This window comes from Panthera tigris, chromosome D4, assembly GCF_018350195.1.
Source record: "Panthera tigris isolate Pti1 chromosome D4, P.tigris_Pti1_mat1.1, whole genome shotgun sequence".
NCBI lineage: Eukaryota > Metazoa > Chordata > Mammalia > Carnivora > Felidae > Panthera > Panthera tigris.
The window spans coordinates 12307656-12324550 of record NC_056672.1 but is presented as its reverse complement, the minus strand read 5'-3'; the positions used below and the strand labels follow the sequence as shown (position 1 = coordinate 12324550).

At 40.4% G+C, this 16895-nt stretch overlaps 1 protein-coding gene across 11 annotated transcripts in view; it reads right to left on the bottom strand.

Annotated features, from left to right (window-relative positions):
- The window catches only part of CD4H9orf135 (chromosome D4 C9orf135 homolog), a 206336-nt gene that overhangs the window by 110553 nt on the left and 78888 nt on the right, over window positions 1–16895 (bottom strand). For 7 of the 11 annotated variants that reach the window (XM_042963637.1, XM_015535427.2, XM_042963636.1 and 4 more), the window contains 2 exons: window positions 7420–7553; window positions 5076–5144 (listed from right to left, as the gene is read on the bottom strand). In XM_042963637.1, coding sequence (XP_042819571.1) covers window positions 5076–5144; window positions 7420–7553 — 203 coding nt within the window. Of the gene's footprint in view, window positions 1–5075; window positions 5145–7419; window positions 7554–15190; window positions 15316–16895 lie in introns of all 11 variants that reach the window. The other 4 variants (XM_042963638.1, XM_042963639.1, XM_007077473.3 and 1 more) reach the window with 2 other exon arrangements.

Below are 16895 nucleotides of genomic sequence, written 5' to 3'. Positions count from 1 at the left end.
CCGATAGAAGGAATTACATATGGAATTAGTGAAGGACAGTTGAAGGTACTCATGTATTTATTTCCTTGCTGATAACCAAATAAGACAAACAAGTAATTCAGCAATTCCAACTAAGAAGGACTGATTTTTCTAAAAGACTATGTCTTCCAATGCATTTACCAAAATAGAACTGAGAACTTTTGGTTCTACAAGCCTTGAAGCCCTAAATCAAATAAGATAGGAAAGAGCAATACCTCTCCTCTGTAAGAATTTTCTGTTCAACACCAGAAATAATCTATTCATTCAAGAAATGATTACTATGCAGCTGCTATAGGTCAAGCTCTCTGGTAGCCACGGGGGATGGAGTTGTCATGGTCTTGCTCTTTAGAGCAAGTTTAGCAAGAAAGACAAACAGGGATGCAAGTAATTGCAACTAAGATGAGTATAGTGTTAGGATAAAAGAAGCACACAGTGCCATGGACACCCACAAGGGACCTACCAAGTCGTGGGGGCTGGGGTGACAGTAGGAAGGGAGGGTCCTTTGGAGGAGGTGACATTTCAGATGAGACTTTACAACTTCAGAGTTAAGATTAACTGTACACATTGCATTTTGCTTCTCCAAAAAGCTGCACTAAAATCATATGAAAGAGACTTTAAAAAAAATAAACCCACAAGGATATGAAGAACAGGAAAAAGGACCTGAGAAACAAGTTTTGGAAGCTTGGAGAAGAGGAACAAACAAGTGGTGTGTGACTTAACAGAAAGCTGAGTAAGTCCCGAAGCAGCAAAGGACAATTGGGCTGGAGCTGCTGGAGAAGCAGCTAGAGCCGCAGGTCTCTGTCACTCTCCACTGCTGGGTACTGCCCCTTCTCTCTTCCAGCAGGAACTAGAAATTTATTCACTAGAAAAGGTAAAAGAGGGATGCCTGGGGGCCTTGGTCAGTTCAGCGTCCGACTTCAGGCTCAGGTCATGATCTCACGGTTCATGGGTTCGAGTCCCGTGATCGGCTCTGTGCTGACAGCTCGGAACCTGGAGTCTGCTTCGGATTCTGTGTCTCCCTCTCTCTCTGCCCCTCCCCTGCTTGTGCTGTCTGTCTGTCTGTCTCTCCCTCTCTCTCTCTCTCTCTCAAAGGTGAATAAAGATTAAAAAAATACATTTTTAAAGGGTGAAAGAGAAAGTCATTGATCAACAACATGGTTCAATGACCATACATAATGAAGGATTAATATTGATGTCCCAGCAAAACGCTCTGCTCACTCCAAGAACACAGGTGCCAACCCTTCACCCTTCAGAGGGTCAAATAAGGGAGATTTCTCTGGGGAATCTGACCAGCCCAAGAGGAAAGACTAAAATACTGACACCAGGGCTTCTGGGGGGTGGGGAGGAGGGAAGACCCACCTAGATCCTTCCAGTAAAACTCCAAGACAGTAAGTTTCACTCACAGGCTCTTAATCATGAGCAGAAAAGCAAGGATTGATTACCAGACCCCTCAAGAAAGCCTCCAGCATAGATAGATACCATATAAACAAAACCCAAACAGAAACAAAAAAAGCATTTTACATGAAATAGAGACTATGCATGGAGAAGAAAATTTAAGAAAAACAAACTATATCATTAACATCCCCAGATAGATAAGATATTATAGTCATGAAATAAAAAAAAGGATCCAATAAAAACAGAAGGATTTAAACAAACAAACAAAAAACAACTCAATAGTAGGGTCGAAGAAACAGAGAGAAGATAGTAAAGAAAAAAATAAAACAGAAAGACAAGAAAAGTAGAGCACCAGGCCAAGCAATTCAACACCCAAATAAAGGATTTCCAAAAAGAAAGAACAGAGAAAATGGAAGGTATAAATCATCAATGAAATAAATTAAGAACATTTCCCTGAATTGATAGAGTTTCTAGACTCAGGTTGCTGAGTGTCTAGCCCAGCAGACTTGCACAGCACTTACCACATACACATCAATTACTTTTCTAATTATCTTATGTATATTAACTTGCTTAATCATCACTGCAACCCTAGAACATGGACACCTTTATAATTATCACCCTCATTTTACAAATGAAGAAACTGAAATAGCTAAGCAACTTGCCCGAGATCACACAGCTAGTAAGTGGGCAGGGCCAAGATTTGAAGGCAGGTGATGTAGCGGTGGAACCCGCTGCATGAGATTACCAGGTAGGATGGAGCATCACTGTAAAATTTCAGAATACACTACAGACAGTTCTATTTGATTTTTTAACACCAGGGGTGTCTATTATTTCCATAGTGCGTGCAGGGCCGCATACTTGACTGAGACCCAAGGGAACCCGATGTGGACTCCTGTTCCCACCTCCACACACAACTTCCTTCTCTCTGACACCCTGGTCCTACAAATTTGAGTCACATTCAGAAGCTCTAAAATCCTATTCCTGCTTCCTAACTCAACAGGAATATTGCTCTGCAGTTGGGCTCACCTGCCTGCATCGCAGCTGGAAGACATGTCCTCAGAGAGTAAGTCAGGGAGAATGAGACGCCCTCACCCCCATCTCAAGGAGCACAGAGACACACAGTTGCTACCCAACACTTGATGACAGTTGCCTACTATATTTTGCCCGGTTCTATAGTTACTCATGGCAGGATGGTAAGTCTGCAACCAGTCCTTGTGTCTGAAGATATCTTTGTCTGACCCTCCCATTTAAATAGTTCTAGGTTCAAAATTCTTTTCCTTCAACATTTCAATGTTATGGGTTTGCATCCAGTGTTGCTGTTGGAAAGTTAACGTCAAATTGATTTTTATTATTTTGTCTTATGTTTGCAACTGTTTATTTCCCCAAGTAATAAAGCTTTAAATTCCCGTTACATTTGTCCCACCAGGTCTGCTTCCTCTGGTATAAGTCACCTATGTCTTGTCATTCTTCATGATGCTTTTTATTCTTTAGATGTGTCATGATATTTTTTAACTAGAACTTTGTCTGTATTATTCCTGAGACTACCAGATGCCTCTGCTTTGATGACCACAAAGGTGGCCCATTGAAAAGGGAGGCCTAGCTCGTGTCTTCACTGTGAGTGAGGGTGATGTGGGTTGAGCACCACTGCTACCGCTCTCTGGGCTTAACGTGCTTTTTCTCCCTGGCATTTCTTCCTCCTTTACATGCACTGCCTCGTTCCTCCATATCCAAGATTGCTTTCTCGAACTGGAGTTGGAGGAGACAACTCAGGGGTCTACTGGCCATCTGTGGCTGGAATTACAGATTTCAATGCTGAGATCAGAGTGATTTCAGGGAGGTAGATTGTTGGTATCAAATCATCTAGTATGTAGAGCCCTGGTGTCTCCTTTTCTGTCCTGGACTAAAAATAGTAGACCAAGCCAGTGCAGAAGAATCCAACTTTGAGCTTATACTCCAGGTTTGCAAACACAATAGACAAGACTCTTTGAGCTCCTGCATAAGCCTGGCCCACTGAGAACACTGCTTGCATCCTGGTCTGGCTCAAGACTCCATCTAGAGACTTCAGCCTTTGCCTTCTCTCTTCTCCTCCTCCCCTACTCCATCTCCCAGCCCTCTCTTCCTCTAACCCATCATTTTCTTTAGAGTTTCTCAATGTTTTGATACAGTTGTCAAAGTCTGCCTCTGGATTCATTCTGCCTTTCCATGTTGTTGCTAGAATTACCAGATTTCAGTGCAAGGAAGGGAGCCAGTGGGATTTTTTTTTTAGCTCATCATCGTCATGGAAGCCAGAAGTCCACCCTCCTCAGGGATCATTTGGAAATATTCCCTGTGGGCCTTCCAGCTCACTTAGATATGCTACAGCAGCCTGTGGGAGACACAGGCCAGGCCAGCCCCACTGCAGCAATCAAGGTTAGAACCTGCATGGTAGAACACCTGGCCAGAATTTCAAGTGACTGTGAAATGGGGTGTGGGGCATTGTCATTTAGGACATTTCCCACCTCAAGCCCAGACAGACTGCAAAGTAGCTTAGTTCTAATGCCAGACAATTGTCACAGGAAGCAAAAACATCTAAATTGCTGGTGATGATGACATGTCCCCATGTCCACACAGCGCACAATTCAATACTTAGAATTTTATAGAGCTTGTAAGTACCTATATTTCTGTATCACTTATCTATACATCATTACAGAAATTATGAAAGTTTGTCTTGTTTACAAAGATGAGTGGAAGATAAATTCGTTTTCTGTAGTAACAAGTCATGCCTCCCCAAAATAAATATATTTCTTTTATCAGTAAAAATTAGCAGTCTCTTGCTCTATAGTCCAAGCTCATAACTCATAGTAATGTTCTATAAAGTCACCGCAAACACTGAATTAGCAAATCCTGAACCGTTGCTCTAGGGGAAACACAGGGTTAGGTTCCTGAGAGCCTCTGGCCACAATATTTTCATCACCCAATTAGTACATGTCCTGGTTTTATCTGTGTTTCTATTTAAAGTCACTTTATTTAATATGCACTGTTAATTCATTAACATTGAACATGGCCAACAGCACCATAACTCATGCCTGAAGGAAACTTACCTAATGCACATGTTTTCTCCATAAGTCACATCACAGTCCTCTTGTGCTTAGAACACAAGACAGCACTTTAACATTGCACTTGCAAGCCATTTCAAATAGCAAAATCACCAACAAAAGGCACACGCAAAAAGACAAAAGTAATTGCAGTAAAAGACTGAGAGAAGGACACTCGGGTACAGTACAAGAGCCCAAATGGGAAGATACAGTTCTACTTTCCTCCAGGTCAGCTGGGAATGTGCACACTGGTTGGCTCAATTTTTTTTTGCCTTTCTGTGCAGATCCGTGAATGACTGCAACAGCACCCTGAGCATTGATTGATTTAGGGGTTACGAATAAATTATAGCAAGTAGGAGAATTTGCAAATACAGAATCCGCAAATAATGAGGATTGACTATATTATTATTACTAGTGCTTGCATATTGATGGGAAAACAATACTTTTGTTAAAGGAGTCTGTGAAATGCTATGTAAAGGGTATTTTGTTGACTATGTAGACTCCTCATCCCCTCACCTCCGCAAACAAACCTCCTGATTAATTAAGAAGTATTTTGTGCAATCTGCAGCAGGTTTAGGGACTACTAACATTTTGCGATGATCTGGTGGGTGTCTAGTAAAGAGAGCTCCAAAGCCAGTAGCAGGCAATCCAGTGTCCCTGGAAACAAAACAATAATTTTTAGAGAATATGTCAGACTGACACTTATAAACTTTTATAAACTTTCAGAGCTATACAAAACTTATTTGGGGCTGGATTTTTTAAATCCTTTTTATTTTTTATTTTAATTCTAGTGTAGTTAACATACAGTGTCACATTAGAGTCAGGAGTCAATATAGTGATCCCACAGTTCCATACAAAGAAAGTAGTATTTTGATTGCAGTTGGCTAATAATCTAGTTATTCAAGCTGCTAAAATGGAGAGTGATACAACAATAGCCAAATTGTGGAAAAAGCCTAAATGTCCATCAACTGATGAATGGATAAAGAAATTGTGGTTTATATACACAATGGAGTACTACGTGGCAATGAGAAGGAATGAAATATGGCCCTTTGTAGCAACGTGGATGGAACTGGAGAGTGTGATGCTAAGTGAAATAAGCCATACAGAGAAAGACAGATACCATATGTGTTCACTCTTATGTGGATCCTGAGAAACTTAACAGGAACCCATGGGGGAGGGGAAGGAGAAAAAACAAAAAAAAAGAGGTTAGAGTGGGAGAGAGCCAAAGCATAAGAGACTCTTAAAAACTGAGAACAAACTGAGGGTTGATGGGGGGTGGGAGGGAGGGAAGGGTAGGTGAGGGCATTGAAGAGGGCATCTTTTGGGATGAGCACTGGGTGTTGTATGGAAACCAATTTGACAATAAATTTCATATATTAAAAAAAATAATGTGTGTATTGATTACATGCTGAAATGATAATATTTGGTACGTGTTACGTTAAATAAAACATATTGAAATTAAAAAAAATGGAGAGTGATAGTAGTAAAAGTATGGCTGTAAGTAGGACTGATCAAGCAAATAAGGGTGCTTGGTATTGAGATAAGGCTTGTGGTTTTGTATTAATTATAGCAATAAAATTGATAGAACCTATAATTTGGGATATACTTGTTAAATGCAGGGAAAGGATAGTTAGGTCAACAGAAGCTCCTGGATGAACAGGATTACCAGCTGGCTGGAGGTGGGCACACAGTGCAACTTGCTCCAGTACCTGCTTCAACTATTGATTTTGTGAGCAAGGGACACAGTGATGGGGGCAGTAGACAAAATTTTTACCTGAGAAAATACTCTATCAGCAGCTCCAGTTATTAATGGGATTGGTCAGTTTCTGAATCCTCCTTTCAATTATAACTTGTATAACCATGAAGACAATTATTACAAACGCATGGGTGGTATAGCTGGGGAGGAATTTTTATGATAGATTTTTAAAAGACTTTCATGTCTGCACCTTTCATGCACTTTGCAAAATAAAGTAAATTAAAAATTCAGCATTTTGTCATTGTTTTCACTGCATTTTCCAATAGTTACAAGATAAGACAAAGTCTATGGATAGAGTTTTCCATGGAAAGGCACTATACCAAGTTTCAGGACTACAGATATGAACAGATAAGAAACAGTTCTATGGGGTGCCTGGGTGGCCTAGTTGGTTAAGTGTCCAACTCCTGACTTCAGCTCAAGTCATGATCTCACAGTTTGTGAGTTCGAGCCCCACATCAGGCTCTGTGCTGGCAGCACCCCTGCTTGGGATTCTTTCCCTCTCTCTCCCTCTCTCTCTGCCCCTCCCCTGCTCACACTCTGTCTCTCTCAAAAATAAATAAACATTAAAAAATTTTTAAAAAAAGAAATAGTTCCTACTTTCAAGGAACGATTTCAAGGGAAACACACACACATATAAATAAGTAGAATGTAAGTCCAACTGTTATGTAGAGCATTAACAAAATGCTCAGAGGGCAAGAATATAAGAGCAATTAATCCTGATTGACAGCTCACCTAATTTTTACTGCTTGTCAGGCAATATTTCTATGAACATTTCATACTTCTTTACACCTAAACTTCCCAACAACCTTATGAAGTAGATGCTGATTTTAATTCCCATTTTACAGGTTGAAAAACTGAAGATTATAGATACTGTTTACTTTCACAAGTAAATGGTGGAGCTGGTGTTCAAACCTAAATAGTCAGACCACTGACCAGAAAAAAAAAATGTGTAAAGAGGACCCAGAATGGGTAATGCTGATTGGCAAACACTTGAAGGAAAGGGAATTCTAGACAGAGGGAACAGCATGAACGGAAAGCACAGGAGATTGAGATGTGTTCACTGTGCTTGATGTGTTCCTATAATGGGTAGCCAGGGCCACTGCACCTCCTCACTGCTCATCCAGACCCTTTCCTGCACATATATGTTCTGTAAGTGAAGGAAAGTATTAAGAATACCTTTCAATAATCCCAGAGCTCATTGTTTCTTCATTCAGTAAAGCCTTTCTCTTTATTGTAGCCAATTCTCTGTTTAAATAAACTTGTGCCATTTGTTCATGTGTTTCTGATATCCAAATCTGGAAAAATAGAAGCTACATATGAGAAAAGTAAATACATTGCCAAAAATGGTCAGTTACTAAAATATTTTTGTTGAAGCACATTACTGATTTTTTTTTTTAAGAGAGAGAGACAGAAAGGGAGTGCGCGTGTGTGTGAGCAGGAGGAGGGGTACAAGGAAAGGGGGAGAGAGAGAATCTCAAGCAGGCTCCATACTCAGTGAGGAGCCCCACTTGGGGCTTGACCCAACAACTCTGGGATCATGATCCGAGTTGAAATGAAGAGTCAGATGCTTAACTGACTGAGCCACCCAGGTGCCCCAAAGTATATATTGATTGTAATTGTTGACGCTGTTGACATTAAAAAATAAGTAATATCTTTGGGCGCCTGGGTGGCTTAGTTGGTTAAGTGTCCAGCTTCAGCTCAGGTCATGATCTCACAGTTTGTGGATTTGAGCCCCAAGCCAGGCTCTGCACAGACAGCTCAGAGTCTGGAGTCTGCTTGGGATTCTCTCTCTCTCGCCCTCTCTCTACCCCTTCCCCACTTGTGCACACTCTGTCTCTGTCTCTCTCTCTTAAAAATAAAAAAACTTAAACAAATACCTCTTAGCAGTCAACGATTTCATTGTAAATATGTCAAAATGCCAATTCCTTACTATGTTACTGGAAAATAAAAAAATCAAATTGGTTGTTTCTATGAAATGCCTTCAACTAAATACTGCTTTCTCCTTTCTTCTCAAGGATCATATATGTTAATTTCTCTAAGTAAGAAAATGCTTGTGGCAATTGCTTTGTAAATCACATGGGACTTCAGATACCAGCACCAGCAATGAGCACCAGCAGCAGCAGCACCATCATCATCCATTCTCTATCAAGGATGACTCAACAAGCTATCAAGCAATTACTCCTATGAGAAAAACCTGCAAATTGTAAGATGTCCTCAAACCAACTGAAGAAGCATCAGGGATAACATCTAGGGGATCTTACGAACAAAAATTGGCATTGAGTATTCAATATTTTTTCCATTCCAAACTCTAGAAGATCATGAATGTGGAGGTTCACAGCAGAGAAGCAGAACTCACCACAACCAAGAGAACCCATTACTTTCCCCAAACCTGAAGACTAACCTCCCTAAGACATCCAATGAAATCCTAGATCACATGAATCCCATATATATAATGTATATATACACATATATATATATACACACATCCATCTATCTATCTATATATATATATATATATATATATTTTTTTTTTTTTTTTTTTTTTTTTTTTTAAGAGAGAGAAAAATCTCTGTTTAGATATTTGGAGACTTCAACTGCAAGAGTATCTTAGCTATAGTCAAATACCCATGGCCCACTTTGGGTCAGTAGAATAAGGTTCTGCTGTAACTGGGAGCCTACCCTACTCAAAGCAGTTTTATAGTCTCTGGTCCTGGTTCCCTGGTCTACTCCAAAGCTCTATAGATCCTTGGCTTCTCTGACCAATGTTCTCTAAGGCCTCAACCTCCTGAATCACCAGCCACCCAGCCCAATTTCTCAGCTCTGACTCCTTATACCCTTTGCTCAACTACTCTTCCTCATAGATTCCCAGGTTCACAAGTCCATGGTAAAAGACACTGTATTATTGAGCTTCATATTATATACTTTAACAAAAAAATAAGACATTTACTTTGGGAAAAAAATTACTATACACAATTTTGTTTTAATGAGTAAGGTTGGCCCAAAAATTAACCTTAGATAATGCTCTGGTCATATTCAGCAGTAAAATATTTCAACATTTTCAACCAATCAACACCTTTGAAAATTATATGAAATGAAGATATTTGCAAACATGAAATAATGAGGAGTTAAAAGAAAAACAGATGATAGCATTAGTGGATTTAAGTTTATTGACTGAGTATTAAGCACTTCATAGGCATGATTTCATTAAATACTGAAAGCAATCCTATTGAGTCTTGTGTATCAATCATAGTCACAGAAAGAAAAGAACAATCAAATGGGTAACTGACTAGAGTTTAATGGAAGATCAGTTTATAAAAGTGTGGCCAGCATTCAGAAAATGTTGAAGCACCCTGAGGGTAGCAATTGTGGAGAGCCATAGGGTAGAGCAGTTACTGGAAACTAGTAAGGCCTATAGCTGTAAAGAGAAGGTCACTTGGTACTTGTGGGTTTCAGAACAGACATACGTATCTTAGTCCATTTGGATTGCCCTTATAAATGCCATAAACTGAGTGACTTATAAACAACAGAAATTTATTTCTCACAGTTCTGGAGGCTGGGAACTCCAAGATCAAGGCACCAGCAGTGTCTGGTGAGAGCCTACTTCCTGGTTGATGGACAGCCATCTTTTCACCGTACCCTCACACGGCAGAAGGAGGGAAGGAACTCTCTGGGGTCTCTTTTATTAGGGCACTAATCCCATTTCTGATTCCATCCTCATGACCTGATCACCTCCCAAGGACCTACCTCCTAATTTCATCACCCTGGGCGTTAGGATTTCAACATTTGAGTTTTGAGGGCACATAAACATTCAGTCTATAGCACACAGCCACTGCCAAACCATGGTCCTGCAGGGAGAAAATCACAGAATAAAGGTCCAAGCTAACTCGCCCACCACCTCTGATCATCTGTGAGTGTCTTCCACAGGCTAATCTGAACAGAAAGCCAGAGGACAAGGAAGCTCATCAAAGCCATCCATAAAGGTCAGCTTCTGGGCACAGAGCAAGGTTGAGAAGGGTGGAAAGTAGATCTGAAGGGAGAAAAGAAGAACACTTGGCATAGTTTTTCTTCATTTTAGGGAAGGGAAAACTGAGGCTGAAACAGATTAAGTAACACCTAGGTAAACCAGTGAGAAGGTAGAAGTTACACAATTCAAAACATGCAATCTGACTCATTCATTGATCAATCCATATCTATGAAATTCCAGGCTAGAATAGTAAACTAACTCCAGAGTCTCTACTGACTGTAGCTTAGTGAGTTGCAGTAAAGCCTGGAGATAATGGTAATAACAACAGCACATGTCAGACGCTATTCTAAATGTCTTCACGTTAAGTGTTCATGAAAACTCTAATATCCCCACTTTACACTGGAAAAAATAAAGACACGAAAAGTTTTAGACTCTTGATCAAAGTTACAACCTAGTAAGTGGTGGAGCCAAAGGTCCAAGAGAAGCCATCTGCCTCCAGAGCCCAGTCCGAACCTTTGTTTCCTGTATCAGGGGCAAATGTTGTCCCCCAATTTCATCAGTAATAGAACATCAAAATTTTAGGTGGGCATATGGTGTCTCAAACTACATTTTCTAGTGTCCTTTATTTAAAAAAAAAAAAGTTTTTAAAGTTTTAATTTAAATTCCAGTTAGCTAACTTACAGTGTCATATTAGCTTCAGGTGTACAATATAGTGATTTAACACATCCATACGACACCTGGTGCTCAACATAACACGTAAACTTCTAGTCTCCTTTATACATAAATAGAACTAGTGACTGGTTCTGAACAACGAGACATAAATGGAAGTAATTTCTACAACCTCCAGGAAAGGTCCTGCTTCTGTTTTTCTCTTCCTGCTGTCTGAAATGTGGACATAATGACAGGCTTCTAGCCACCATGTTGGACTCTGCACAAAGGATGGCAGAGTAGAAAGCCGGAAGGAAGAGGTCTCTGACAATCTGCGCGACTTCCACGCCAGTCCTGACCTGCTATCCTCCAGACTCTTTACGGGAAAGAATAAAACCTTATGTGAACAGCCACTGTTGATCTGTGGTTTCTGTTGCATGTGGGCAAACCTAATCCTACACCATTTTAATGTGAAAAATCACTTTGGCCTGGAAATGTTCATAACCTGACATAAGGGTGCATAATTTATAAAAGCACTACCATATGTTTAAAAGTCTTTTGGGCTCTCTATATACATATATATATCACAAACTGGAGATTGGCAATTTGGTGTGTGAGATAGCTAAGTTAACAGAGCACAAACTCACAGGATAATCACTAAAATTTCCATTAAATTTGCATAATAAAATCTAGCTTGAGTCAAATGATAATCTAAAAAATATCTAATGTGTGTATAGGAAGTTTGCTTCATAACGTTATTCTTATTCCCCATTTTCCTATCAATTTTTCTTGAAGTCCCAACTTGTAATCTTCTAAGATGAACTCTTCCTGTATGTACAGCATTTAAGAAATCCCAGTAGACATGTAACCTGGGTAACTGGGTACAGGGAAAGAGAAAGTCATTTATGACTGCCCCTCAAGTTCCACATTTGAGGGTAAACAGACTCTTTCTGCTGTGGATGACTTACTTACAGAAGAATCTCTCTTGGGAAGATTCATTTTAGATGATCACTAATTGACATTTCTTTCTTATGTTGCTTATCAGGTCCCCAGAAAGCAGACTCCTCTGACTCATACTGAAGGAAATGCAGATATTTTCCTTTTTCATAAAAATTTTTTAAATGTTTATTTATTTTTGAAAGAGAGACAGAGCATGATCAGGGGAGGGGCAGAGAAAGAGGGAGACACAGAATCAGAAGCAGGCTCCAGGCTCTGAGCTGTCAGCACAAAGCCTGACGCAGGTCTCAAACTCATGAACCGTGAGATCACGACCTGAGCCAGAGTCAGACACTTAACCAACAAACACCCAGGTGCCCCTGAAGATACTTTTCAAGTCAAGTTCCCTCTCTGATGCCACAGGCTGCTTTGGGAATAAGTCAGACCTCAGTCAACCAAGTTTCCCAGCTTCAGGGTAATACTTAATCAAATTCCCTGCCCAGAATGAAGTAGCTTATCCTATGGGGATAGGAGGGGTCGAACTCAGCACAGAAATTCTTTCCAAATTCCAAATACTCTCAGCCAGGTCTCTTTAATTTCAGCCTTTTCTTTCTTTCTTTTTTTAATCTTCAAGGTGGATAAGGGACCAAGAGGCTCAAAACCAGTTATTGCCCCCAAATGCTTCGCATGTTCTATGTGACAGATTTGGCACCTCACTCTGGAATATTTAAGTTGGCATCTATTATCACAGATCTTCAGTCATAACTGAAGAGTTTAGTTTTACCCTGTAAAACAGCACTTCCCCTGTCAACTGTAGCTTTCTTGTACTATTGCCAAAAAATCATTATCATCAACAAATAATATTGAGACTTTGTTAAAAGTCTTTATCTTTACGGGTACCTGGGTGGCTCAGAAGAGGATGCTTGGGATTCTCTGTCTCCCTCTCTCTCTGCCCCACTCGTGTGCACTCTCCCTCTCTCGAAAATTAATAAATTAACTTTTAAAAAGTCTTTATCTTAAAAAAAAAGGATGATTCTTATTTCTCAGCAGTAGTTTTGCTCTTGTAAATTCTGGCTCTGTTTCATGTCTAGGAGAACTCAGCAGCTCCACATACAGATTATTTAAAGGATCTCGAGAGAAGCAGAGAGGCCCCCTTCCCATCATTATTTTGAACAACTGGGACTCATGGGGTACAATCAGAAAAATGATTTCACTCTTTTTTTCCATTACTTGTTCAATCTTTTCTTATGATCACTGTCAGATAACAAAACTGTTTCTTTTAACAAAAACAGTCTCAGTTAAGTAATTAATATTAGTAGAATAATCACAAGAGGGCATTTTAGTTGTTGTCTGAGGGAAGGAAAAAACAGAGCAAGTGAAGAAATAGAAAATCAGCCAAACCTCCCCATGTGGACACACTTCCCTCTATGGACTTCCCTGGCCTGGAGCACACTCTAACTGGAGGAGGAGAAAATCTTTTGCCTTCAATGAAATTTATCATTTTGATGAGATACTTTAACTACTGAAATGTGACCAATAGACTTTCTATTATATGAGAGTGAGCACAAAAATTATAAAATATGTACAACATTTTATCCAGGGACACCAGAAAGAAGTAACTCCACAAAGTAGGGTGAATAGACAGTGGGGACAAAGAATATGTGTGTGGGGGGGCGTGTGATTGCATTTTTTGAGTCCCATTTGTTCAACATAACAGTGGCATGTGCTTAAGCAAACTAATATACTGAAAAAGTAAAATCTAGTTTCTCTAAAAGTTAAATTAGGCATGATTGTTGATACTGAAAAAGAATCGTGAAGGAGAGTGATGGATCAAAATGGCAGACGCCTATGTTCATTTTGTCCCAAATCCCTAGAAATGGCGGAGAAGATATATGCTAGAATAAATAGGCCCACAATATCATGTGCTGATATTGGAAAAGACACTCCAGAGTAGACCCTCGAGAGGACGCTGGAACTGGTGGCATCAGCTCTAAGCCCAAAGATTATGGAAACATGAAGCAGGAGGACGCCCTCACTCCACAGCCCGCTATCCCCAAACATCTTCCTTTTTCCTGGTTTAAGTGGTTCTCCTCCAATGGTATTTAAAATTATTCCATTTACAAAAATTTGATCCATATGCCTCTTTCAGGTACTTAGAGCTGAGTGCAAGAAACATCTGTAAGACTATAGAGGCCAAAACACTATTCTACTATGTCAAGCAAGAAAAAAAATACCTGAACCAATTAAGTAAATTATAATTGATTTTCTCAGATCTGGTAGAATTATATGCCTTTATATCCCTTTTAGGTCATCAGTTTTTAAATGTCATACTTCCATCCACTAAAACAGTTCATATTTGAGACCTACTTGGCTGTTCTCTATCACTTCATAAAATGAATGATAGCACACTTTTGTACTATTCACTTATTCTCCATTTTAAAGTCCAAAATGACTGTAATGCTATTAATAGTAATATTAGCCTAATTTGCTCATCCATGTTGTCCTTTTAGTTCCAAAAATGCCTTGGCATTGATCCATTAGCTGTATAAGAAAATCTGTTTAGTAAAATCACTCATGGTTTTCCTTGTTCTTTTATGTCTGATAAGTTCTCAGCTCTATGACACAGCATCAAATGTACGTTGTACTTAATTCTTCTGAGTTTACTTCCTCAGAAGCAGTCTTACATACTGATTGTGACACAGCCTTTAGAAGTGGTGTGAGAATCCTTAGGTGAGGGGCTTTGCAAGTGAAGAAGCAATGATAGAAGGACTCCTGAGCATTTTAGTTTACATGGGACTCACTCTGGTACAGCTAAGCAGCACCTGAATAAAGTTTAAATAAAATACCAAGACAAAACACTACAGCTTAAAATACAATTTCCCATAATTTCTTAGACGAGTAAAATAATCAGAGAAACTCCAGTGGCTCGAGTGACTGCTCCCCTGTGAATCTGCAGCCCCATGGCCCCACTGAGTCTCCCCAAGCCTGAAGGACCACCACGGTAGGAATTTGATTATGCCACCACTGAAACCTGACTGGCATGTTTCCAGATTTCACCAACAAATGGTTCTTTAGATTCAGTTCAAGAGCTTCACTGCGGCCTCCTCCACTAGGAAGCCATCCATGATCCTCCCCTCAGCCCATTTCAGTTCAGGTGTCCCTGTCAACATCCTGATCTTCTCCCTCTCATAGCATCCGTCGTACACTTAGCCACTGTGGTTGTAAACCTGCATCGTCTCACAAGCCTGTGAATTCCCGATGTACAGTGACCTTGTTCCGAATTATGTTTCTTACCCCAGCACTTCGCAAAATAATAGGGCCTTAATACATATTTGTGGAATATCTTCGTTCCTCCCTCCCTCCCTCCTTCCCTTTTTTCTTCCCTTCGTTCCTTCTTGCCTTCCTCCTCCTCTTCCTCCTCCTTCTTCTTCTTCTTTTGCCTTTTTCCTTCTTTTCTTCCTTCATTCCTTCCTTCCACAGATGTTTATTAAGCACCCACTCTATACGAGGCACCATTCTAGGAACTGGAGATACAGCAGAGAACAAAACAGACCAGTCTTTTCTCTTATGGAGCATGTGTTCTAGTCAAGTAATTTAAATTCCACGAAGAAAACTAGAAGAAGGGAAGGGGATAGAGAGGGGTGATGTGGCCTGCTCTTTTATACACAAATGGACAACTAGTTCACTGAGTAGGTGGGACTTGTAAGTAGGTACAATCAATAAACAAATCTATTCTTCCTCCCTCACTGCTCATCCATAGTCCTTTGGAGAGGTGGATTCTTTCTTATGCTCCTTGATGAAATATAGAACAGTTGCCACCACTTTATGGTCACTCTCAGCTAATATAAACATCTTCTGGCTCCTTCTGTCCCAGGAGGAATCTAATTGAGGTAAGTAAAATACCCAGTCCCAAGTACTGGCCAAAACTCCATTTAAAATGAAAGTTTCATTTAAAATTCCTGTACCTTGGGTCAGCTTTAGCTTGGCATAACTCAGTAGGAAAAGGGGGCACATTTAGCTTCTTCTCAATTGTCCCCCTTAAACTTCTTTCCTACTCCTCAACTCCCTCTGGCTTCTGGAGGGTTTAAGATGAGTGAGTGGGGATATGAGGAAGAGAGAGGTAAATGCAAGAAAAATGGAAGTATCATCTTGTTTCGTTTTCCTCTGGGCATGTCTGAAGTCTGACCCTCTCCAGCATTGATTGATGTTCGAAACACCTCCTTGAGATATTCTGTTGGATATTAAGATCCCTTCTGGAAATATTCAGTGGTTATGTTCCATGACACAGGCTGCCACTGTCTGGACTTAACTGTTTTTCCTCAGCCCCTGGGAACCCAGGCAATGTCCCTTAAATCCCTACATGAGGGGCTCTTGGGCAGGTTCTGAGATGACTCCCTGTCATCTTTCTCTTCTACATGGCCCACATCTGATCCCCAAAAGCCACCTCTGGGCCTGAGTACTCATTTATCTTTGTCCCACCAATAATGTACAGGTAGCTAGTTCCTCTCTTTCTGCTCTGCTGTTTCAGACAGATCACCCGAACCTCGTATCTGTAACTTCACCAGGCAGATGAGACTCACAGTACACCTTTTCCAAAACCCTGTTTCTTCTCTCAAACTCTACTTTTGGCTTCTTGGATTTCAATCCTCTTATATCCTTCATGTGAGTGCTGGCCTAAGGGCACCATCTTCGGGGGCCCCACTCAAGTGGCCTAATATTTCACTTTGGCACATGGGACTATGTTTTTGTTTGTGGCCTTTTGGAGTTTCAGCCAAAATGTAGACACAAAGAAAGGCTAATTTAAATTTTTTTTTTAACGTTTATTTATTTTTGAGACAGAGAGAGACAGAGCATGAACAGGGGAGGGGCAGAGAGAGAGGGAGACACAGAATCGGAAACAGGCTCCAGGCTCTGAGCTGTCAGCACAGAGCCCGACCCGACGCGGGGCTCGAACTCACGGACCGCGAGATCATGACCTGAGCCGAAGTCGGCAACTTAACCGACTGAGCCACCCAGGCGCCCCAAAGAAAGGCTAATTTAAAAGCCCAGTACAAACAAACAATGCTCACAATAGCCCCAGCTACAGCATATATGGGCAAGGAGA